This window comes from Elgaria multicarinata, chromosome 6, assembly GCF_023053635.1.
Source record: "Elgaria multicarinata webbii isolate HBS135686 ecotype San Diego chromosome 6, rElgMul1.1.pri, whole genome shotgun sequence".
NCBI lineage: Eukaryota > Metazoa > Chordata > Lepidosauria > Squamata > Anguidae > Elgaria > Elgaria multicarinata.
The window spans coordinates 88,672,471-88,696,560 of record NC_086176.1 but is presented as its reverse complement, the minus strand read 5'-3'; the positions used below and the strand labels follow the sequence as shown (position 1 = coordinate 88,696,560).

The 24,090-nt window shown below is 42.8% G+C and overlaps 1 protein-coding gene across 3 annotated transcripts in view; it reads left to right on the top strand.

Moving 5' to 3' along the window:
- The first annotated feature begins 639 nt into the window (after positions 1 to 639).
- The window catches only part of RGS7BP (regulator of G protein signaling 7 binding protein), a 62,613-nt gene continuing 39,162 nt past the window's right edge, over positions 640 to 24,090 (top strand). Inside the window, exons 1-2 of one of the 3 annotated variants that reach the window (XM_063128014.1) lie at positions 640 to 903; positions 4,522 to 4,688. In XM_063128014.1, coding sequence (XP_062984084.1) covers positions 742 to 903; positions 4,522 to 4,688 — 329 coding nt within the window. In that variant the 5' untranslated portion in view covers positions 640 to 741. Of the gene's footprint in view, positions 904 to 4,364; positions 4,402 to 4,521; positions 4,689 to 24,090 lie in introns of those variants that run through there. The other 2 variants (XM_063128016.1, XM_063128015.1) reach the window with 2 other exon arrangements.

The following is a 24,090-nucleotide window of genomic DNA, read 5'->3' as shown; positions in this document are numbered from 1 at the left end:
CTTCAGCCAAGGGAGCCTTCCAGAGACGGGCTCCAGGCTCACGATTAGAGCCGAGCAATGAGAGCCCAGGGAAACGCATCCCCCGATCGAGGCGTGCGCTTGCGCGCGTCCCACTCCGGCTCATATACCCAGGCGCACATGCGTCCGCTCCCTTTCTGTTCTGCGGCGAGGGCGAGGGCGAGGGAGGGGGCAAGGCGGGAGCCGGGGCTCTGCGCCGAGGACACAAAAGAAGCGGCTCCAGTGGCGGCGGCGGTGGCGCAGGGCTGGGAACGGGGGCTGCCTTTCCCGCCCTCCTGAATGGAAGAAGCGCCGCCTGGCAAGCAAGCCTCGCCTTTCACCTTGCCTGGCCATCGCGGGGGAGAGGCGCCGGCAGCGATCGCGCCAGGGATTGAAATGCCGCCGCCGATGAAGGGAAGAAGTTGCTCAGCATCGCTCGCCCCGACCTCGTCGCTGCTGTAGCCGGAGAAGAGCGATGCTGCAAGGCACGGCGCCCGCATCCTCGACTGCTCCCCTGCCAGCCCACGGCTCCCACGAGCCAAAGCAGCCGTTGCGTTTGTGAGGGCGAAGCGGAGCTGGCAAAGGAGCGCCAGAAGCGATTCTGGATCCCTTTCCGGACTCGTCGACGCGCTGCTGCTGCCGCCGCCGGCGCTGCCACTTGGGGGGCTGGCGTGGGGGGGAAACCGTTGCCCGCCCCGGCTGGGATCCGCGCAGCAGCAGCTTTTGCTTGGTGGATGCGTATGAATGAGTTCTGCACCGAATGGGCGCAAAAAGCGCCCCAGGTCGGCGGGCTCTATCTTCCAGATCAGCAAAACGCCGCTGCACAGCCGGGACTGTGAACGCAGAGGCAGCACTTCAGAAGGCGCCCCCAAGACCCAGAGACTGGCCCTGGATGACTGCAAGATGGTGGGTAGAAAAACGCAACTGCTGCTCTCTCCCCCTCGCCCCCCCCCCCGGTCCTCGATAGCTTTTTGAACGCATTTTTGTTGTTCGCTGTAGCGACCACTCCTCTCTCTCTCCCTGTCGCCTTGTCTATTCCGATCACGTGCAGTTGCACTATTTTTAAAACTGCAGTCCGCATTTGAGTTGACACCCTACCCCCCCCCCACCCCCGCTCAAGTGGTAGCGGCTTAAAGACAAGCGACGTGCTGTCGTGGGGGGCTGACGAAGAGGAAGCGCTGGGATCGTGCTCATTTTGAGCCATAGCCCAAATTTAAAAACATTGATGAAGATGTCAGGAGGAAGGGGGAAGAAAGATGTGGAGAGGGGGTCCGGAGTGGATTTAGAAGCAAGGGTTGTGTGGCTGAATAGTTCGATCGAAGTAGAGAGACGTACCGGGTTCCTATAATATGGGAAAATATTCCACACTCGGACTCATGCTGCAGAAATCCAGATCAAGCACCTGTAACTGGGGTGGAGGTAAAAACGCAACTCCAGTGGCTAAATAGAAAACAACTGTGTATGAGTGTGTATATATGTGCACACAGACTCTTGTTCTCTGTGTGGTGAGAGAAACATTCTTTCATCCCACCACAGGAATGCTAACTAATCTGACACAAAACCTGGCATCTGTTGGTTTGATTTTGCTAAATCCTGTCGAACCTGAAAAACAACCTATCCTCATTTCAGTCTCCGAGATAAATAAAAAGTCAGTTTGCCATAAATATGTCCTTCCCAAACCTAGATTCTAGTGATCTTGCGTGGTTTGAGAACCCACCAGTTGGGTTCACCACTACCACTATCCCATATGTTTCTGCAAACTTGTGTTGTTCGCATTTGAGCACACCAAAATTGGCCCTCTTAATGGGCTAAGGCAAAGCTGCGAAAAATAACATGTATTGTGCACTCCACATTATCCAACAAAACAAAAGAAAATAAGCTAAAAACGTACTGCAATAGATATAGTTTATGGGGATTTTTCCCCCCTTGGATTTTAATTTGCCTGTTTATGTAGCTGCCCTCTCTTGCTTTGGGACCTCTTCTCTTATTTGACCATTTATGGTGACAATAGCTGTGGACAATACAGACGCATCCCCAAAGAAGCAAAGGGGCCCTTTGTAAATCGTTTGGTAGAATATTAACAGCTGTGATCATGTACATAAGCTCTATTGGGTCCATTGAACTCTGTGGGACTTTCTTTTCAGTGAACATGCCTAGGATTGCACTGTTCCATTCAGCTTTTAATTTCCACAGAATAGTCGTGCTAGTCTATGGCAGCAAAAACAAGAAAGTGTCTTGGATCACCATAAAGAATAAATTTGCTCATTTTTAAGATGCCACAAGACTATGTTTGTTTATTCAGCTTTCATGGCCTAAACCCTGAACATGTAACAGGTAACTGAAGTTGAAATGGAGTTAGTTTGCAAACGTTGGCTTCTTCACAGATGAACTAGCAAAATTTTGGAATGGTTGATTTTACCTTGATGTATGGCCTAAATAGCCTGGCGCCCTCTTGTAGGCCCTCTTTTGTGTAGTTGTGAGTTGTGTCAGTCACCAGTTATGTCAGATAGCACAGTGGGCAGCATACTAATCTGTTTGGAGTACTCAGTGCCGAAATAAGAAAAATGTGATACCTTTGTTCTTGGTGTTCCGTTCAGAAACACTAGGCCTAGTGTAGACACCTTTAGTCAGCAGCAAGGTCTTAGAGGCCTAATTGAAGCTGGTTTTTATTTACATATTTGAGATTCACATAATTAATTCACATAATTAATACAATTTGCACACACTTTCCATGATCATGCCCTGTGACACTTGGTGGGGACTGTTGTACTTTAAACTGAAGTATTCTTATCACAATCTTATGTATATTTACTCCCATTGAGTTCAGTGAGTTTACTCCCAAGTGAGCACAGGATTGCAGCCTTATTCTTACCCTCAGTTGTGAGGTGGGAGGAACCTGACTTGGTTGTTGAAAGATCTTCATATGTATGGATTTAGCAATTGCAAACTCAGAAAAACAGTTAACTTGGCCACCTTTTTTCAGTATTAGCATTTTATAAACCCTTGTATTTTTGTTTGTTGTTGTGAAACAGCTAGAGAGTTTCAGTTATTGGGTGGTATAGAAATAAAATAGATAAATAAGTAACATTTTAAAAATTATTTCGGCAGCCATGAGGGATGGAAACTTGACCTTTTAAAAAAAACGAATCCTGGGATCACACATTCTAAGGCCCTGCAAGCTTCAGAGAAGAGCTTTTGAACATAGTTTTTGTTGAACCCTGGCTTGGGCAATTTGTCAAATGTGTATGTTCTTTGTTAAGGCCAAAGGATTTTTAAGTCTGAAAGGAAAGACATGGAAGATTAATTTTCACTCCACAACACTTCCACATAATAATCTCTCAGGGCCTGAACATATTGGGTGGATAATCCCACTTTGTAGTAAATCATTATAATGTTTTGTGAAAGAGCCAAAAGTACCACTAGATCTAGGAGATAATCTGTTATGTTTTAGTTAATGATAGTAATGATTTGTGCAAAAGGAGCAGAACTGTTATGATAATATAATTTGAGATTACAGGCCAACATTTGACAACGTACAGCTGTGAGATCTAGACTTTTTGAAGAATTTAGGATCCAAATGACCATGGTGCATTTGAAAGGAGTGCAGTTGGTTTCTGTTTTATGATAGTTTGAAGATTAAGGTTAAATGTTGGGCAACATTTCTATATTGTTCCATCTTCCCCAAGGAGACGTTTTGGAATAGGCTGTACATGCTCTTCCTTGTTCCGCACCATGAACACATTTATTTTATTGCCACATTTAAAAAGGAAAAGGTTCAGCCCAAGTAGCTGAGGTGAACAAAATAATAGTAAGCTTGATAAGGTTTATAATGATTTTTCCAGAAGTGCAAAGACAAGTTTGCTAGTTTGAAGCTGGCTTGAAGTATTTCAATCGACGGGGGGGTGGGGGTGCATTATCTGTTTGTTTTATTTTACACAGCCCGAAGTGCTTGCAGGAATACTAAGTGGGAAAGGGCTCTTTCTAATATATATTTTATTGGGCCTGTAAGTCCAGATTCTTGAGTCTAGTGAAAATTGTGTTGGAGCCAGGAGAAAAATAATGTCAAAATAAATTAGCAATCTCCAGTGCAGAGAAATGAATGGCACATTCCTCTCCCTAGATGGGCAGCAAATTGCAAATCAGTGGGGAAAAAGCAAGGAACTATTTCTGGAAACATCATCTTCTTTCATGATAAAATAATCCCTTGCTTCAGTAAGAACGGAAGCTGTTTATGCCTGCTTCAACACTTAAAAACACTTTCAAAAGCTTTAGAGCTAGAGCTTTAGAGCTTGTGGAATACATTTTTCCCACTGAAAATGCATACTCTGGGTGCACAAAGGGCAGCTCACAGAACCATTAATGCCATCATTGGGGCTGATCCTTGGTCTTGTTTAGAAACCAAGGGTACAGGATCAAACTTTGCTGGAGAAACATTATTTTTTTAAAAAAAAATGCTTCCTTGTCTTACAATGCAATGAAGTATCTTGTATTGATAAATAGGCGTTTAAATTTTTTATTTTTCAGCTTGTCCAGGACTTCAACACCCAGGTGGCTCTGTACCGCGAATTGGTCATTTCCATTGGGGACGTCTCAGTCAGTTGTCCATCTTTGCGTGCTGAAATGCACAGAACTCGAACCAAAGGATGTGAGATCGCCTACCAGGCACACCAAAAGCTATCAGCAATCTCTGGGTAGGGGATTCTTTCCATTTCTTCCAGTTCTGCTCTCTGTAATATACAAGCTTCTGGAGTGTTAAGCGTTCTGTGCAAGGGAGGGATGGTATTAGCACTTTTAGTTGACACATATATTTGTTACGGTATAATTCCTTATTTCACTTGCTCTGTGCTCACATTTGGTACAAGGAAATGCACCTGAAGCTCAGGTCTTAGAATAATCCTGTTTGACATTCAGTTTCTATCTTGGTTCAGATGAATGTGTGGGTTCTTGAGTTGTGATGGGCCACTCCGATCTTCATGTATCTCAAGGATATTTTATGTCCCACTTGATTGATGCTTGGTTGGTTTGTTGCCTTCCCTCCCCATTCTTCCAGTATGGCTGTGAATGAAAGAGCACTAAGACAGTAGCCATACTGGAGACTTAGAGCATCCCACAGTAGTGACAAACAGCTTCCTCTTTCTTCACAAAGGGAAGAAAGAGGATACAACCACGTGGCCCATTCAGTGGACATTTTTATCATGCTGCTTCTCCTGCACAGAGCAGGAAATAGCGGCAAGTTTCTCTATAGTCCCCCCAAATTGAATTTTTTTCTGTCTTATTTTATGACGGGAAAAAGACCAGAAGGAGCAGGATACGCGCGGGAGGCAGATAGCATTGTCAAAAGGACCCGTGAGTGGCCAGTAAAAAGTGTGTGTTAAAAGGCTTGTCTGATGATGCTCTTAAACTGCTTTAACCCGTGACCCTTGACGTTGTACTTCTTTGAGGAAAGGCTAGGGATCTCTTAACAGATCATTCTGAGCAGCTCCCCAAGCTACAACTCTGAGGGTTATTTGGAGGAAAGTCATGCCACATAAACTAGTTTATAGCTGTAATATAGCTAATGAGTGGAATTGCTAATTCACAGATAACCTGAGGAAAGAGAAAGGGTGAAATCCAATTTTAAGTTAAATATGAAGCCATACTGCAAAATTATTAGACCAAACTATGCATGTCTGTTACAGACTTTTGCTACCCAGTTAACTAGACTGTGGCATTCCAAGTAATGTAATTTGCTGCCAGCCAGCTGTACATTTGCATGTCTTAAAAAAGCAACTAAAGCGGTGACAGCAAATCATACAAAACAAATACAATAAGCAAAACCTTTTTGAAAACACAATTTCCCTCTTGCAGGTACAGTTTGCATCTGTAAAATCTTCACCTGCATCTGTATACCTACCAGTTATATCTGAGGTGCAGACAGAATTGGGACACATTTAATTTACTTTGGCTGTTCGTTTTTATGTATCAAAACATACAGGTACTAATTGCACCTGCAAAAAGGAGGCTAAAAATCTATCCTTTTGAAAGCTTATCCCAGGTAAGTAGTGAATACTCAATTTGTATACAAGATCCATAATGCTCAATACTGTCTTTCCGACAAGCATTTTGAAATACAGTCCCTCATTCCACAGGTACTAATAACTAAATGGGCATATGTCATTTACATCTTAGCTTAGTGTGAAGGAGCGCAGACATAGCCTGCATCTGTTGGGATGTATTGTGGAGTGAATGTGCAAGCACTCTTATTTGCAGAGCTAAAGGCCCACCAGGGCCTAATCTACACGAAACACAATATTGCACCATGAAAGTGGTATATAAAAGGCAGGAGCCACACTACTACTTTATAGCAGTATTGAAGTGCACTGACAACTGTTGGGGCCCATTGACACATACCATATTCCGCTTTCATGCCGCTTTCATACTGCTATATCCTGCTTCGTGTGGCTCCTGCCTTTTATATACCACTTTCATAGTTAAATATCCTGCTTGGTGTAGATTAGGCCTAAGTAGTTAGAAATTAGATACATGCATACCCAGTATATCACCATTTATTTTGGAGGGTAAAAGTTACAAGAAATACATGGTAGTTGCTATCCATATTTCATGTGAACTACTCTGTAATATCAGCTATGGCAGCCCCCCAAGGCCTTTACTACACACACCCCACCCCCAAGGGTGTTCTGATCCTCCCACCACTACTGAATGTACTTGCTACTCATTTTTTCCCCAGAGATCCTCATACAGATTGCTCCTTACCTGCCGCCGCTGCTGGCAGTGATGAAAGAACAATCTATATCAGATCGCTGCTGGTGGGTGGGTGGGTGTGCCCCCCAAAGCCCAAGGCAGCATCAGATGTGGCCCCTGGGGCCCAAAAGGTTGTATACCCTTGACTGAACTATGGCTTGGAGAAAAGACTGAATGAAATGCAGATGACTGGAAACTGAGTGAAAAATTTGCCACAGACATTCATAGCAGCACAATTTTTTGTTCATTTCATTTTAGCTCGTATGCCTTCTCAAATGATAGCATGGACAAATTTCTTTCCTCTTGTGCATGAATCCGTGTTTGGATTAGTGATAGAAGGGGTGTATTTTTCTTGTTATAGTTCTCAAGGACCATTCAATAAAAGAAGGAACATGCTATTTAAAGCTACACTGGTTAACATAACTGTGGGAACTACAAATTAGACTTTCAGAAGAATCTGGAGCTAATTAGTCATAAGGTAGTTTCAGTGGTTTATATAATAACTCATATAAGGAAATAACTCTGTACCTCAAGATGTCCTTATGATCTAGATCTATTAGCCTTTCTGAAAACTAACTGCAACATTTCTCTTGTCCTTGAAATCTTTTCATATCTCTCCTGTTTTTCTTCACTATAAAGAATAAAATATCAGAATATGTTCTTCAAAAAACAAACATTCCCGTACCCATGATTTTGGAAACCAATGCTCGGATTGATTTGTAATGTGAGAAATGTCAGGTCTAGAAGTGACCCCCTCTGTGCCAGAAGCTTTGCCCCTTAATCCCAGGTATCTGGGAGCAGGAACTCTGCATATACTCAGAAGTACTATTTATCATTATTACCTCACCTGACCTGAGGCCTACATTCAAATCAAATGCAGCTGATAAGTTTGGATTAGCCTTACCACAAGGTAAGCCCTACTCAGGCAGTGTGTCCAGGTCTTGTACAAAGTACAGAAGTTAAGTCTACCTCATGCTTAAAGGGAAATAAGCTGGTTGGCATTCTAAAGTACACCTAAATTATAGGAATGTCTGCAACTTGGTATATAACCCTATATAGACAGCTAGAGTTCCTAAGGATTGTTTTGAAAGTAGATTAAAATGCACTACACAGTACTAGTGAGATGCCTGCCAAATGTTAGGAATAAATTTGGAAACGTGACCATAAAAAGATGGAGGGAAGGAAGGAAAAGAGAGAGATGGACCTCTAACATTTGAGCCAGAAAGCATCTTGTTGTTCCTTAGCTTTTGCACTACCACAAATGGAGATAAGGGAAGGAGAGAGAGAGAAGAGTGCTTAGACCATTGTAGCCAGGGCTGGTGTCAAGGGTAGGCATAGCTGGGCTCCTGATGAGGGCCCATTCCCCAGCAGGGACCCACTGACAAGAGCCTCCTGGACTTACTCCTTCTATTCATCATTGCAACCTGCTTGTTCACCTGCCTCTTCCTTGTGGCCCAGGCAGTGGTGGTGGTGAGAAGGAGGAGCAGTCGGTGCTGCTGTCTCCTTGTTCGCTGACTCTTTGCCTGTCAAGCCAGCAAGTGGTGGCAATGATGAGAAAGAGGAGGAGGAGCAGTAGCCACTGGTGACAATGACAATGAGGAAGTAGACTCGCTAAGGGAGGGGATCTGTTGAGGGTGCCTTGCCCGAGGGGCCTCCAAAACTTGGATCCCATATCATTGCTGCTGTGGTTGTAGTTCTTACAATGCTACGTAATGTGATTATGCAAAGACAGTTGGAGTTTGCTTATTAAAAGGTCTAGGATTATATCCCTGGTGCATAGCCATATCAGCCTTGGGGAGACCCACCATGCCAACATTGCATTATAAGTCTCCACACATGCCATGTAGGGAATCGTGGTGTCCTCTTGTTGTTGCCAGCAAACTTTAACCAAACTGTGTGATGTAGATGCATCATGCCAATGTGAATTACCCCTGACATGCCACACACTTTCAGAGCTATAATGTTGCCTTATACGGATGAAGTTTTCATAGTTTTAGCACTAAGGCGGCAGAAGCATACACTGTTATCATCAAACAAACAGTATTATCATCATACACTGGCAACAATTCCATTTGCTTCCGTGGTCACTCACTGGAGGCATTTACAATCAGTTCAGTAAGCAGAAATAGAAAAATAAATAAATAGGATCCTTCAAAACTAGAATTAAAAAAGAGAGGAAGCATTTTGTGACAAATGGAAAGCAAAGTCACAAAGTGTGTGTGTGTGTGTGTGTGTATGAGAAAGAGAGAGAGAGAGAGAGTCAATACTGACTATCGACCACAGTACAGTTAATTAATTATAGGAGCGTAGGAAACTGCCTTCTACCAGTTCAGACTATTTGTGCATCTTGGCTGGTATAGTCTGCCCTGACTGGCAGCAGTTTTCCAGATCTCAAGCAGAGGTCTTTTCCAAATCTCCTAACTGGAGATATAAGGAACTGAATTTAGGATTTTCTGCATACAAAGTGTGAACTCTACCACTGAACTTGGATCCTTCCCATAGATATGTGGTTCAGCTGCCTTGGGTTTGACATGACTTTGCAGTGCAATCCTAAGCATGTTCATTAGACTCAGAAGTAAAGAGGTCAGTAAGACTTACTCTCTAGTAATTGCATTTAAGCTTGCAGCCTTATACTTGCGTAACACTGTCGGACCGTGGTCACTGAATATGTCTCTGTTGAAATTGCACTTGAATTTAAGTTTAATGTCCGTCACTTGCTTCTGTAGACAGGAGAATACTTTCTGAGCATATAGTCAGATAGTAAAAAACAAAAAAACCGGCATGGTTATTCAGGTTCTGTGCTCAGATCCTTGACTGAATATGTTTGAGTATCCTGTTAAATTTTTGGATAAATTCTAAAGTGTGCCGCATTGGTCAAGTTCTAAACCTTACCCTGTGCAGAAGAGGAAAGTGTTGCTGTGTGCATACGGGGTGGGGATTGATGCAGTCTGGCGTACCACCTGGAATCCTGCTTCCGGTCTTCAACGATGGCTTTTCAGGAAGAAAGAGGAGTTGGAAAAGCCTCAGTACGTGTCCGGCATTTTGCATACCACCCTTTGGACTGCTACCACTGTATATTAAACGAGAGCTCTGATTGTTTCTGGAATACTTCGGCTGCACGTTTTAAAAAATGCACCCACAATAATTATTGAAATAAGTAAATAATCTTCATGTGTAGTTTACCCCACTGCTTTTTTAATTATTTAATGGTATAGTGGTAATTTCTGTACCTATATCATTCTCATTATAGGATTGCTTTATGCCTCGCCTGACACCACTAAATTGCAACTGTTGTGACAGAAAGCTGAGCACAAACTCTTGTAGCTGTGCTTTCAATTGGAATTTCTAAGAGCCTTTTACACATGGCAGTAAAAACATTTAAAAGTAATTATTTCCACTTTCCTAAAGCAACCAGGCAAGCAATATATATATATATATATATATATATATATATATATATATATATATATACCTATTTCTGGACACATATGTGATTTTTTTTAAAAAAAGGTATGGGCCTATTGAGACCCAACGCTAAGTAGGCTGCAAACGCATTTGCAGCAAATGGTTAGTGAGCGCATTTAAACAAACCGTGGTTATGTAGTCACCATGGTTAGGAACACTCTAAGCCATAATGTTTAGCTCAAAAGGCTTAACCACTGTGGCTTGGCGTGTCATCTGAACAGGGTCATTATGTGTTTGTGTACTTGTGCCTGTGCAAGTGTGTGTATGTATGGGAAAAATAGAAGATGTTTTAACACTTAATTTGTGAAACTAAAGGAGAAGAACGAACCAGTGGGATGGTTAAGTAGAAAATTGCATTTGGAAATAGCTGATAATAGTCTCTTAAAATCATTAATAAAATAAAATAGCATAGTAGTCAGTGGCAAATGGTGGTTATTACTTTTTATTTTATTTATTACATTTCTATGCCTCCCAATAGACAAAGCTCTCTGAGCTGTTCACGAAACAAGTCTTATTTTCCATGTTCCATATGGATGCCTATGATGGTGGTAGTGCTTTTAATAATGATTTAATACTTGCAAAATGCCTACAATTTTCTGAGCATTGGCCGATGGATGGGCTCAGTCTGGTAACCCCCATTCCATGATGTTCTTCCTTGAAGGCAAGGGAAACAGCCTCCCAGTGGTTCTAGATTTCCTGGCTGGTGGCTGTACTTCTCTTCCTCATTTACTTTCAGGGAGTGTCTTGTAAAAACAGGTCAGCTGCAGAGGGACAAGATGATATGCTTCATCTTTGGAATACCTCAAGAGTTATGTTTTAAAAAATGGGTTTTGGTGGGACCATCTACATGCAAACCATATGCTTTTTTACTGAACATAAACATGGCCCTTGATTTTAGGAATCCCTGAGAGAATTCTTGAAACCACTCAATTCAAGAATTACTCCAAAATGTTCTGCTTTATGTTCTTCAGCTCTCCTAAAGCACTCTCACTCACCACTGCCCAAATATCTGTCATTGCTGCCGATTAAAGTTTTTTTTTTTTGAAGTTGTAGCAGAAGGGTCAACTACAGGTTCATGCTTCTTTCCCGATCACTCCATGAGGATCCCACGTTTTCAAAATGTACATGTAGAAATCGGACTCTTGCTCTTCTTTATTGGATTTTGAGGCAGTTGTCATCATTATTCATTTCCCCTCCTATATTGTGGGGGAGAGGGTTGCATTCATTTTGTAAAGATTGAAACATTTATCTGTCGCTAGTAAAGAAACAAAGTCAGTGTTATGAATGAATTCCAAATGCTATATATTAATTTGCTCCTCATTTGGAGCTATTCATTTTCCCCTAGCAAATAGAATATGTCAGACCTAGATTCCTTGAAGAGGGGGGGGGGGGGAGACCAAGATTACTTGGAGAGGGGGTCAGAAAAATGAGATTGACATTGTAAATCAGCCTTCCCCAACCCTGGAGCCCTCTAACTGTGTTGGGCGACTACAATGTCCATGATTTGGACAAGGAGATGCGGGGAATGCTTATATAATTTGCAGACGACACCAAATTGGGTGGAATAGCTACTACCCTGGAAGACAGAAGCAAACTTCAAAGTGATCTTGATAGGCTGGAGCGCTGGGCTGAAAACAACAGAATGAAATTTAATAGGGATAAATGCTAACTTCTACTCCTAGGAAAAAGAAACCAAATGCACCATTACAAGATCGGGGATACTTGACTCAGCAATACTGCGAGAAGGATCTTGGAATTGTTGTAGATCACACGCTGAATATGAGGCAACAGTGTGATGTGGCTGCCAAAAAAGCAAATGCTATTTTGGGCTGCATTAATAGAAGTATCGCTTCCAAATCACACAAGGTATTGGTTTCCATCTATTTGGCTAGATTTGGTTAGGCCTCACTGCGTCCAGTACTGCATCCAATTCTGGGCACCACACTTCAAGAAGGATACAAATAAGCTGTAGGGAGTTCAGAGGACGGCAATGAGGATGATCAGGGGTCTGGAAACAAAGCCCTATGAAGAGAGACTGAAAGAACTAGGCATGTTTAGCTGGGAGAAGAGAAGATTGAGGGGAGACATGATAGCGCTCCTTAAGGACTTGAAAAGTTGTCACACAGAGGAGGGCCAGAATCTCTTCTCGATCATTAGAGTGCAAGACATAGAATAATGGGCTCAAGTTACAAGAAACCAGATTCCAGCTGGACATCAGGAAAAACTTCCTGACTGTTAGAGCAGTATGACAATGGAACCAATTACCTAGGGAGGTCATGTGATAGAGGCATTCAAGAGGCAGCTGGACAACCATCTGTCAGGTATGCTTTTAGATGGATTCCTGCATTGAGCAGGAGGGTTGAACTCGACGGCCTTATAGGCCCCTTCAAATTCTACGATTCTATGATTCTGTGATCCCCAATCAGCAGGGCCATTGATCATGCTGTCTGGAGATCATGGCAGTTGTGGTCCAACACAGCCGGAGAGTGTCAGGTTGCGGAAGGCTGTTGTAAACTCTCCAGGCTTCAGCTGAACCACATTTTAGCAAATGTGTCCAATATTCCAATAAATCTCCTTTCCCTGCAGAACTCTCCAATCTAAGTGGCAAGGAGAGGGACTTATTGAAGTCTATAAAAGAGGAAGGTGAATACTTTTCTTTTTTGCCTGTGTGAATTATTTCTCCTTGGAGACCAAGGCATTTGCAGGTTCCTTTGTTGGGTTGTCTTTTGTGCAGAAGCACTTTTCATTCAGTCTCTTAGGCATTTTCTTTTAAGTATTTTTAATCCATTCCACATGGTTTCCATACCTTGCCCATTCCCTTGTGCTTAGCTACTATGTGGTTTATATTTTAGAGACACATATTGATTAATAGTCCGTCAGATCTCAGTGAGTCTATGTGCTTGGTGTATTTTTTATTCATTCAAGTGTGTTTGTGGTATGAGAATTTTCCTTTTGAGGAAAGAAAGCCTGTGAAATGGGCCTAAAATTTGGCAGGTCTGGTTCTCTGGAGGACTGTAAAGTGACTGAAAAATTAATGCCAATTGGATGGAAAACCTGGAAGTTAATAGGCAGCTGAAGAACAGGTACTTCTCCAGTTGAACGCCCTGGGAAATGAATGAGAATAATGAAACTGATTTGATTTTGACAAATTAATAATAACTGAATGAGTTTTAATAATGAAAATGAATGGAAGTGTCTATCAGTTGGATTAATAACTTCTAGCTAGGCGCAGCAGCACAACAGTTTGATACAAACAAGTGTTCCTGTTTATCTTTATGCTCTGAAAAGTTTCCCTTGATGATTTCTGCACATCAAAGGTACAAGTGCAGACTAAGCTATTGCTTGTTTCTGATCAGCAGGCAACTCTAAGTAAAATATACTTACTTGTTTTGTTTGATCTCTGGCATCTCAAGGTAGGACGGAAAAAACTCCTGCCTGAAACTCTAGGAAGCTGCTGCCAGTCAGCGTTGACAGTACTGGGCTAGATGGACCAATGGTCTGACTCAGTATAAGGCAGCTTCCTATGTTTCTATGTGCCTCTGTTTTTGTCTTTTTTAAAAAATAAAAAAAAAATGGGGGGGAGAAAAGATCCCCGTTTGCTGGCAAAATTCAGCATCAAACCACTATAGAGGGCTAAAATGGATGCATTTATCTTGTTTTTCCTCCCCCCCCCCCATTTTTTTTTTTTTTTTTTTTTTTTTTTTTTTTTTTTGCCATTTGTGTGTGGGGGGAATGCACCCTACAGTAGTTCAGGTGGGGGGATTGATGCCCAGACCACCCAAACTTGCCCACCCCTGCTGTAAAAGTTTGACCTATCTGTTTTAACTAATGGATTTTGTATGTTTAAGATGCTCTTACATCATTCAAGTCTTTGAGTTACAAACTGAATACATACATTTAATAACAGGATACGCTGGGAAACTATGCTTCTGCGACTTAAATTGCTTGCATGCCCTGTAGGTTATGTCAGTGGGATTACTTGTGATCACTGCTAAGAAAATTTGACAACTTTTCTTGAAAGCCTGTGCTCTTGGGTTTTCTGTACAGAAAATGTGATTCCCATAAGTGTGGTTGGAAGAGCTATATCACAGGCTGGGAAAACCAAAGAATCGTTAATTATCTTGAATTCATCTGTCGGTGCACTCTGGCTCACTTGGTTTCTGAATGAGTCTTATCCATTCCCCACCCCCACCCCCTGTAAAACGGAATTAAAGTAACGCCGAAGACCATCTCTAGGAGTAGGGCAGAAACGACTGATTTCAGCTCTTTGTGATTACCCCAATACAAAACAAGCAGCTAGCCCACACCATCAAACTGAGCATCCTGTCACTCACTTCTCTGGCCTGCCAAGTCCATGTCGCCTGCTAGGCTGCCATTCAAGCCATGCCAGAATGCTCTTTTCCATTGCTTCAGTGGGAGCAGTGGGAGACCATCTCCAGTGAGAACATGCGCCAGAAACCAGGAGGCAAAACTGGCGAAAGGCATGAGAATAAATTGCCTGACTCTTTAAAAATCCCATGGACTTGGCACAATAGCCTCGTTTCACTCTTACGTAGCAGCCTACCTGTCACATTTCATTCTCCGTGTGCACAGGATGGAATTCATGCCTGACGGCTCTACCACAGACGTGGGGGACCTCTTTCAACCTAAGGGCCGAGTTCAATTTCAGGCACATTGGGGAGGCACATTGCAGTGGTGGGTGGGCCCAAAGGCAAAAGCCCCCCCCCCCAAAATATTTTTAAAAATATACCAGCATATTGTAGCTTGAAGCTCTTACTGCCAGTAACACTCTTAGGAGAGGCATCTTAACGTTTTAGAATGGGGTGGGGGGAAATTGCACAAAAGCTGGGAAGCTTGGGGGTAAAGGGGGGTGGAATCAGGGAAAGGGGGCATAACCATCTAGGGAATGCTCAAGGGCTGGATTGGGACCTAAGAAGGGCTGGATTTGGCTCTCAGGCCTGGGGTTCCCCACCCTTGGTTTACCAGAATTAGTTTGAAACTCTCTCCCAATTTTACCTTTTACCCCTGGAGCACAAGCACACATAGCCAGATGTACCTGACTGGAGGAGCCACCTTTTCTGTAAGTTTATCTAGCTTAGAATAAGCCATTTTATTTCTTTTTATGTTACTGATACATTTTCACCCTCATCACTTATATTTCTATCCCTAACTACAATAAAACTTTTTAAATTTGGAAACTTAGGTTTGACTGTATACTTTCGATCAGGACTGGTGTCACGAATTGGCATGGTTGGGCACCTACTGAGGGCCCAGGAACTTGCTGAGAAGCTCACTACCATATAGCTCACTACCACACTGTGCTGGGAGACCCTGCCTTCTCCCCTGCCCAACATCAGAACCATGGCTGTCACAGCCTCCAGTCACTCCACAGATATGTTCTGCAGGCAAGCACTATGTTAGATTCCCCAGTGATGGTCAGCGATTGCATTTTGGGGGAATCTAACAGGATTCGAGCATAGAACAGAGCTGAATACTATCACGACTTTCAAAATAAGCATCACACCAGTGCTGAGTGAACACTTCTGTGGGACGAGGGGATGAAGCAAGTGATGGCAGCAGGTACCTGTCCAGCATGGAACTGGGATAGTGGTGAAGGCAGCAGCACCAGATGAGCCTGTTGGCTCTGGGTTGGGGCCCATCAGCAGCTATGAGCTCCCTAAAGTCTGTTGCCAGCCCTGCTTTTGACAACCCAGGGTTCTTCCCCCTGTGTGACAGATCACTCTTCCACATTACACAGTTAAAACAAGGAGAATTATTATTATTATTATTATTATTATTATTATTATTATTATTATTATTATTTCTTACCCGCCTTGCCCTTTGGATCGAGGCATCAACACATGTTACAAATTCTTGATTTTACCTTAATTTGGATAGGCCTGCCGGAAAAGGCTAGTCTTTAAAGCTGCCTTAAAATCACAGAGAGAGTTAATTTTATGAATCTCCTCCAGCAGGCCATTCCACAATCTGGGGGCGACAGAAGAAAAGGTCCTCTGGGAAACTGATGTCAGCCTAGTTTTAGCTGACTGAAGTAAGTTCACCCCAGAGGACCTGAGTGTGCGGGACGGACTGTATGGGAGAAGGCGATCCTGCAGGTAACCTGGACCCAAACCATTTAGGGCTTTAAAGGTAATGACCAACACTTTGTACTTTGCCCGGAAACTGATTGGCAGCCAGTGGAGTGATTTTAATGTTGGGATAATATGCTCACCCCTAGATGTACTGGTGACCAACCTGGCTGCCATATTTTGAACTAGTTGAAGTTTCTGAACTAGGTACAATGGTAGCCCTATGTAGAGCGCATTGCAGAAGTCAAGCCTTGAGGACCATGTCACTCCACTTCTGAAATCTCTTCATTGGCTTCCAATTCACTCCAGAATCCAATATAAACTTCTCCTGTTGACCTTCAAAGCTTTTCACGGTCTAGCTCCTGCCTATCTCTCCTCTCTCATCTCACGCTATTGCCCCGCTCGTGCTCTCCGCTCCTCTGATGCCATGCTTCTCGCCTGCCCAAGGGCCTCTACTTCCCTTACTCGGCTTCGTCCTTTTTCTTCTGCTGCCCCTTACACCTGGAAAGCTCTTCCAGAACACTTGAGAACTACCAACTCAATCACAGCTTTTAAAACTCAGCTAAAAACTTTTCTATTCCCTATAGCTTTTAAATATTAAGTTTGTTCTGACCCTATACTGTCGGCTTCACCCTACCCGGTGCCTGTTTACACTTCCCTGTGCCTGTTTGCATTCTCTTTCCCTCCTTATTGTTTACTACAACTTTATTAGATTGTAAGCCTATGCGGCAGGGTCTTGCTATTTACTGTGTAATCTGTACAGCACCATGTACATTGATGGTGCTATATAAATAATAATAATAATAATAATAATAATAATAATAATAATAATAATAATACTGTCTTTAGGTCTTCCAACTCTAGAAAAGGTCGCAACTGGCGCAACAGCCGAAGCTGATAGTAAGCACTCCTGGCTGTCGCATCTATCTGGGCTGTCATTTGGAGCGACGGATCCAGGAGCACCCCCAAACTGCGAACACAGTCTTTCAGGGGAAGTGTAGCCCCATCCAGAACTGGCTGACACACCTCCAAACCTAGGTCAGAGCCCTTGACAGCAAGCACCTCTGTTTTGTCTGGATTCAGCTTCAGTTTGTTTTTCCTCATCCAGCCCATTACCGCCTCCAAGCATTCATTCAGAGGAGACACACTATCCTTAACAGATACTGTCACTGAAGGAACAAGATATAAGGGGTTAGAGGCTGAACTTGCTCAGCGGTGACTGTGGTAGTAGATCACGCCCTGATGGAAAAGCAGCAGAATCCAAGAGCACAGTTGGCCTTCTGGATGATCTTGGCAGCATGTTCAGTGACCTCACTGACCAGCTGGCTACAGTAAGAGCTGGCAAAAAATCCCAGCACTCCCCAGGAAGACCTGTGGGTACAAAGGTGTACTGATCTTCTTGAATCTCTTTCCCACAAAGATTTACCCAAACAAGATAACATTTGCTTCGGATTCTATGAAAAGTCCTTAGGTACTTGGAAAACGCTTTCATTGGAAGCCATATATATCCTTTGTTTAGTTTATTTCTAAATAAATACTAGACTTCAGTGAATGCAGCATTATTAAAATATTCCCCTTTGAACAAAGCCAAAGGCCCACATACCCAGCTATGGGCAAGAGCTCCTGTATCTTTTGAATGAAGGATTTCCTCAAACCCTCTCTAGGAGAAAATGCAGTAATTAGCTTTAAGCCACAGTCTACCGCTAGCAAGGAAATGCAGGAGGTTGAACATGATATCGGACAAGACCACTTTTCGGAGAAATGTCTTTATTTGTTGGCTTCTAGAACAAATAGCATTTGATTGAATGATCGATCTGATCTGATCTGATTTATAACCCGCCTTTCCACAAAGGAAATGGTATTCAAGGTGGCTAACAATAATAACCAAACTTTAAAATAAAAATAAAAACTTAGTTAAAACCATCATAAAATAAATACAATTAAAAAAAAATTAAAAAACAACAGTGAAGGAATTAATAGAGCACCCAACCCAACAGACCAGCTGACATATGCTTAAAGATAAAGGCTTGAATAAAATAAATAGTGTGAAGCCCATATTCTGTTTGCAGTATCCTCACTGTTTTGTTGCCTTGTGTTTTGGTTTTCTTTGCTCTGTTACGTTGAAATAACCATACTAATATTTTACAATTATTTTTTTAAACCCCTAAGAATTGTGGAGTGGGATTCCAGCTCTGCAATAGAGCACAGGTTCTGCATACAGAGAAAGACTTCAGGTTTGACCCTTGGTACCTCCAGTTAAAAAAGGATCAGGTAGTAGGTGATGTGGCAGATCCGTTCCTGTGAAGCACTATGCCAGTAAAACCGCATCATACGGAGCTGGATGAATAAATAGTCTGATCTCATACATGGCACTTTCCTGTCGTGTTTCTCAGAAAACTCCTGCATTCGATGGGAGGCAAATGACGAGGCTTGCTAAGTAATCCACAAAGCTTTTATTAAGCAACAAACATCTTTTCTACCTGATAGAGAGTCTAATGTCTTGGAAACTTTCCCCTAGGTAAAACTATGCAAACTAAGCAATACAATTGTCTGCTCAAGAAGAATAGGAAGGCTCTTCCCAAACGCCCATAACTTCAGAGAGCCTGGTACGGAGGCAGGTTCCGGACCGATTTTCTCACGCCTTCCTTCCGCTCCGTGTGTCTTAGCTTCCCTAGCATCAGCTAGCTTGTCGGGACACTCTCACTTCCCACTGAGTGTGTAGGATTTGGCCTTGAGGAGATAAGCTCTGGAGAGGGCTGACTCCCAGCTGGGGTATCGCCTGTGAGAGCTTCCTCCCCCACTGGTACAGGCTGGCTGGTGTCTGGCACCGCCTCCTCTATTTCTGAATCTGATTCTGATTGATTACCTGAAACACCTTCTCCCAAAACGGGCAGTAGGGTTAGACATGACACTTCCTATGTTCCTATGAAAGGACTGGGCAGGGATTAGTTGTGTCAACCTTACTCTGCCAAATGCTGCAAAGCAAATGAATGTAAAGTTCTGAAGTAGGAGAAAAGCGAGTGAGACAGGAGGGGCAGGACTGAAGCGAATCGGTGGCAGATTCAGGACAAATAAAAGGAAGTACTTCTTCACACAGCACATAGTTAAATTATGGGATTCACTGCCACAAGATGTGGCGATGGCCACCAGTTTGGATAGCTTTAAAAGGGGGTTGGATAAATTCCTGGAGGAGAAGGCTATCAATGGCTACTAGTGCTGATGGCTATGTGCTACCGCCAGTATCAGAGGCAGTAAGCCTATATACACCAGTTCCTGGGGAACATGGGTGGGAGGGTGTTGTTGCACCATGTCCTGGTTGTGGGTCCCTGGTCGACGGCTGGTTGTCCACTATGTGAACAGAGCGCTGGACTGGATAGACCCATGGTCTGATCCAGCATGGCTCTTAAATTCTTATGGTTTACTCTATTTATGATTATATTTCTATCCTGTCCTTTCCCCCCCTCTTGCAAGGAACCCAAGGCAGCATACATGATCCTTCTCTCCATTTTAGCCTTGTAACAACCCTGCTGAGAGTCTGTGACTGGCCCCAAATCACCCAGTGAGATTCATGACCGAGTGGGAACTAGAACCCAGATCTTCTTAATCCCAGTTCAACACTCTAACAACTACATCACACTTGCTTTTCCTAATGGCCTTTTGGCCCTCAGGGAGTTGGCTATATTGACACAACTGTACTTGAAAGAAATATGATATTGTTTCTAATAAAATGTCTATAATCTTTGTAAACCTCCCAGAGAGCGTCAGCTATGGGGCGGTATATAAATGTAATAGATGATGATGATGATGATGATGATGATGATGATGATGATGATGGAGGAGGAAGAGGAGGAGGAGGAGGAGGGGGGGTTGAATTGCAAGGGTCAGGTTTCCCTTTGCTTCCTGTTTTATGCTGCTTGTATTCTGGCCAGCTCGAATCATATAACACAAAAGAATACAATATAAATGTTTAAAACTACAGTGGCCTGGTTCAGACAACACGCTAAACCATGCTGCTTAACCACAAAATGGTTAATGGAATGCATTAAGGTCAATGCATTCCATTAACCATTTTGTGGTGAAGCAGCATATTGTAGCGTGTTGTCTGAACCAGGCCAGTATAAAATAAAATCCAAAATAAAACCTCTCTCTCTCTCTGTGTTGCTGAAGCCTGAAAGAGAGAATAAACTGATAAGCAGCTCCACTATCACGTTGGAGAACAATGTCAGCTACTGGTGACTTGCAGTGGTGACAGCAAGTAAGTAGCAGAGGTACTCAGAAGCTTTTGCCACTTGTTTGCATGTCCAGGAAATTGCTACTTGGTCCATGTGAGTAGCAGATTGCCAGCCAGTGTTGTTTTTATTTTCTGGAACTGAGTTGGCAGCAGCTTGCTGTGCAAAGCTAATATAATACTAAATGGGCTGGTATTTGCTGGCCCATGAGCTGAATTCAGCCCCTGCTTTAATTTCTGGGAAGGGAGCCTGGCAGGTTCTTTCACCCAGGGGGCAGGAAGGAAGCAGACCTTTCAGGGACTGTGATAACGTCAGTGGCAGAGAGCAGTTCTGGCAAGCCGCCTTAGCCCCATCAGGCTGAAGAAGTTGACCACTGGTGTTTTAAGCTGTTTATACTTACTGCTTGCTCAGTCCCTAAGGCTAAACCAGGCAGCAGCATTTTCTTAAGCTGTTCTAAAAAGTGTCCTAATTAGTAAACGTAGGAGGTGAGCATCAACAAGATAGGAGCCAAAATGGGACCACTAAGAAACAAGAAGGATGTATCAGCATGCTTGCAGGGAAGCCCAACATATACTGAAGTACAAGTCACAGGGAGAGCAATCCTATGTCCCCTAGACAGCATCTGGGAGACATAGGATTAGGGTGACCATATGGAAAGGAGGACAGGGCTCCACTCCAGTATCTTAACAGTTACATAGAAAAGGGCATCTCAGCAAGTGTGATTTGTATGCATGCAGCACCTGGTGAAATTCCCTCTTCATCACAACAGTTAAAGCTGCAGGAGCCCTGCCCTGTTTTGTATCTGATCACTCTAGTATAGCTGAAATTCCCTTTTCAATACAACTGTTAAAGATACAAGAGCTCTGTCCTCCTTTCCATATGGTCACCCTAAGCATAACAATATAGTTGAGTATTATTATCTTAGCACAATAGTATAGCAAAATCTTGGCCGAATTAATATGTAATGGGAAACCATGGCTTTCCACCACATGAATGAGTTGCAATGAACCCCACACTTTTACATTCCCCCCTCCCCTTTGTGACCATGAGGAGTAGAGCAGAAGCGTCTGCTTCTTAATTTAAACAAACCAGAGTTCCCCGTTACTTCTAAACTTTGGTTTGTGAGAATAAGGAACTATCAAACCATGGTTTCAGTTTCTGGCTTTTTCTGAAACTGTAATTTAAATAAACCACAATTCCCAGTGTTGGAATGTAACAAGGAACTGTGTGTAAAATTGGAAGGAGAAGCTTTTGGTCTCCTTCTTGGAGTTGCAAAGGAGGAGAAAGGAGGGAGAATTCAAGAGCTTGACTCTATCCGTGGCTCATTCATGGAGTAGGAAACCATGGTTTCCCATGCTCAATTATGTTTGAAATAGGCTGATGTCAGGCAGTCAGATCTAGAACTTTTGTGTTCGATCATAGATTCTACTTAAAAAACAATTGTTTTAACTATGGGTATCCCACTATTTAAACTACAGCTTTTTGAATACCTTAAATACCTTGAAGGTTTGAAAACATTGAAAAATACATATCTCACTCACTCAGATTTTGTCTGTCTACTGCAAGTAATTGTCTATTAAAAATGTAATAATAATTACATCCCACCCAGAGGTATTGTGAGAATTACTTAATACTATAAAACACATTTCAAGCTGTGGAGGAAAGACACAATTAACTGCTAAGTGGTACATTTTTATTATCATTACTGTTCCTTCATAGGACAAGCCAAGTTATAATTTTTATGATATTATCCCCGAAGAGGCAAGTGGGATGTATCAATCCACTATCGTTCTATTAAATTAGGTGTAGGTGTATAAGAATAAGCTTTAAACCTACAGCCCCAGCTTCAAAGGTATTCACTTTTTCACAGAAAGTTCTCATTGTAGCATTGACCATGTGAAGTGTTCTGCCGTGAAGTGTTGACTGACAAAAATACAGACTAGAATCCTAAAAGTAAAAGCAATGAAACAATTCGTGCAATTCTCCTTTTTTTAACGTTCTGAAGTTAATGAAATGTGACTTTTCTAGGGAATTTGGCATATTGTGAATGTTCCAACCATATTAAGATTTGCAACACTATGAGGAATTGCCTTAAAGCATGTTAGAGCAGGATGTGGTGATCAGTGCTCTAGAACTGAAGCATTAACAAGACCAATTCAATCCATCCATTAATAACTGAAGAAGTAATCTCAAATTAATTAGAGCACATTTTTTAAATGCTTATATAAGCCGGCATTATATTGTGAACCTCTGGTAAAGACAACTTGACTAGTGTGATGCATGCTCTTGGCTGGGTGAAATACTTCTTCATACAGCACAGTTAAATTGTGGAATTTGCTATCGCAGGGTGGAAGATCCAGGACAAATAAAAGGAAGTACTTCTTCGCACAGCGCATAGTTAAATTATGGAACTCACTACCACAAGATGTAGTGATGGCCACCAATTTGAATGACTTTAAAAAGGGGGTTGGATAAATTCCTGGAGGCGAAGGCTATCAATGGCTACTAGCCCTGATGGTTGTGTGCTATCTCCAGTATTCGAGGCAGTACGCCTGTGTGCACCGGTTGCTGGGGAACTGGGGCTGTTGCACTATGGGAGGGTGCTGTTGCAGCATCTCCTGCATGTTCATCCCTGGCCGATGGCTGGTTGGCCACTGTGTGAACAGAATGCTGGGCTAGATGGACCCTTGCTCTGATCCAGCATGCCGCTTCTTATGTTCTTAGGATGTAGTGATGGCTGCCAACTTGGACAGCTTCAAAGGGAAATTCGACAAATTCATGGAGGCTAAGGCTATCAGTGGATACTAGACATGATAGCTGTATATTAACTCTAAAATCAGTGGCAATATGTCTCTTAGTCAGTACCAGTTGTTGAGGAATCCAAGCAGGAAGATGTTATTGAACTTATGTCCTCCTTGTAGGCATCACATAGGAAGGTGGTTGGCCATTGTGGGAAGAGACTAGACAGGCCTGTGGTTTGATCCAGAGGGCTTTTATGTGATTGTTAGAGCAATCATGTAACAATGTCATGCATTGTGTGCTAGACTTGACATTCTACGGAAGAGAAAGGAAAAACCTATCGAGTAGCAGAGGCTCCATGCTTCGATATCTAATTCCACCTGCAGGGCTACTTCAGACGTGGCATTGTTCCTACATGGATAATATTTCTGGGTAGGAAATAAGTGCACACACTGCATGTGAATTCTTGTGTGTGTGCATGTCTGCATGTGTACACAGGTTATGATCAACCACAGCTTCCCAGCAGCAAAATAGAGTGTGTGTGATTTTCCCTGTGGCAACCTTCATGTGGCTTGCACACGCTTCCATGCATAGCAGAATAAGAATATACATAGAAAAAAAGGTCACGTTTGAAATGGCCCATTGCCAACAGAGAACGAGAACTGAAACGAAATGTGTTTTCTGCAAATGGTTCTCTTCCAGCTAGGAGGCAGAGAGGCTGCGGGCGGCTGCATTTTAGAAAATACTGATCTGCTGTAAACGTAGGACACAGTACATTTTTGGCATTTCTATTTTGTGCCACCCTCAGGCAAGGACAAGAAGATATAATT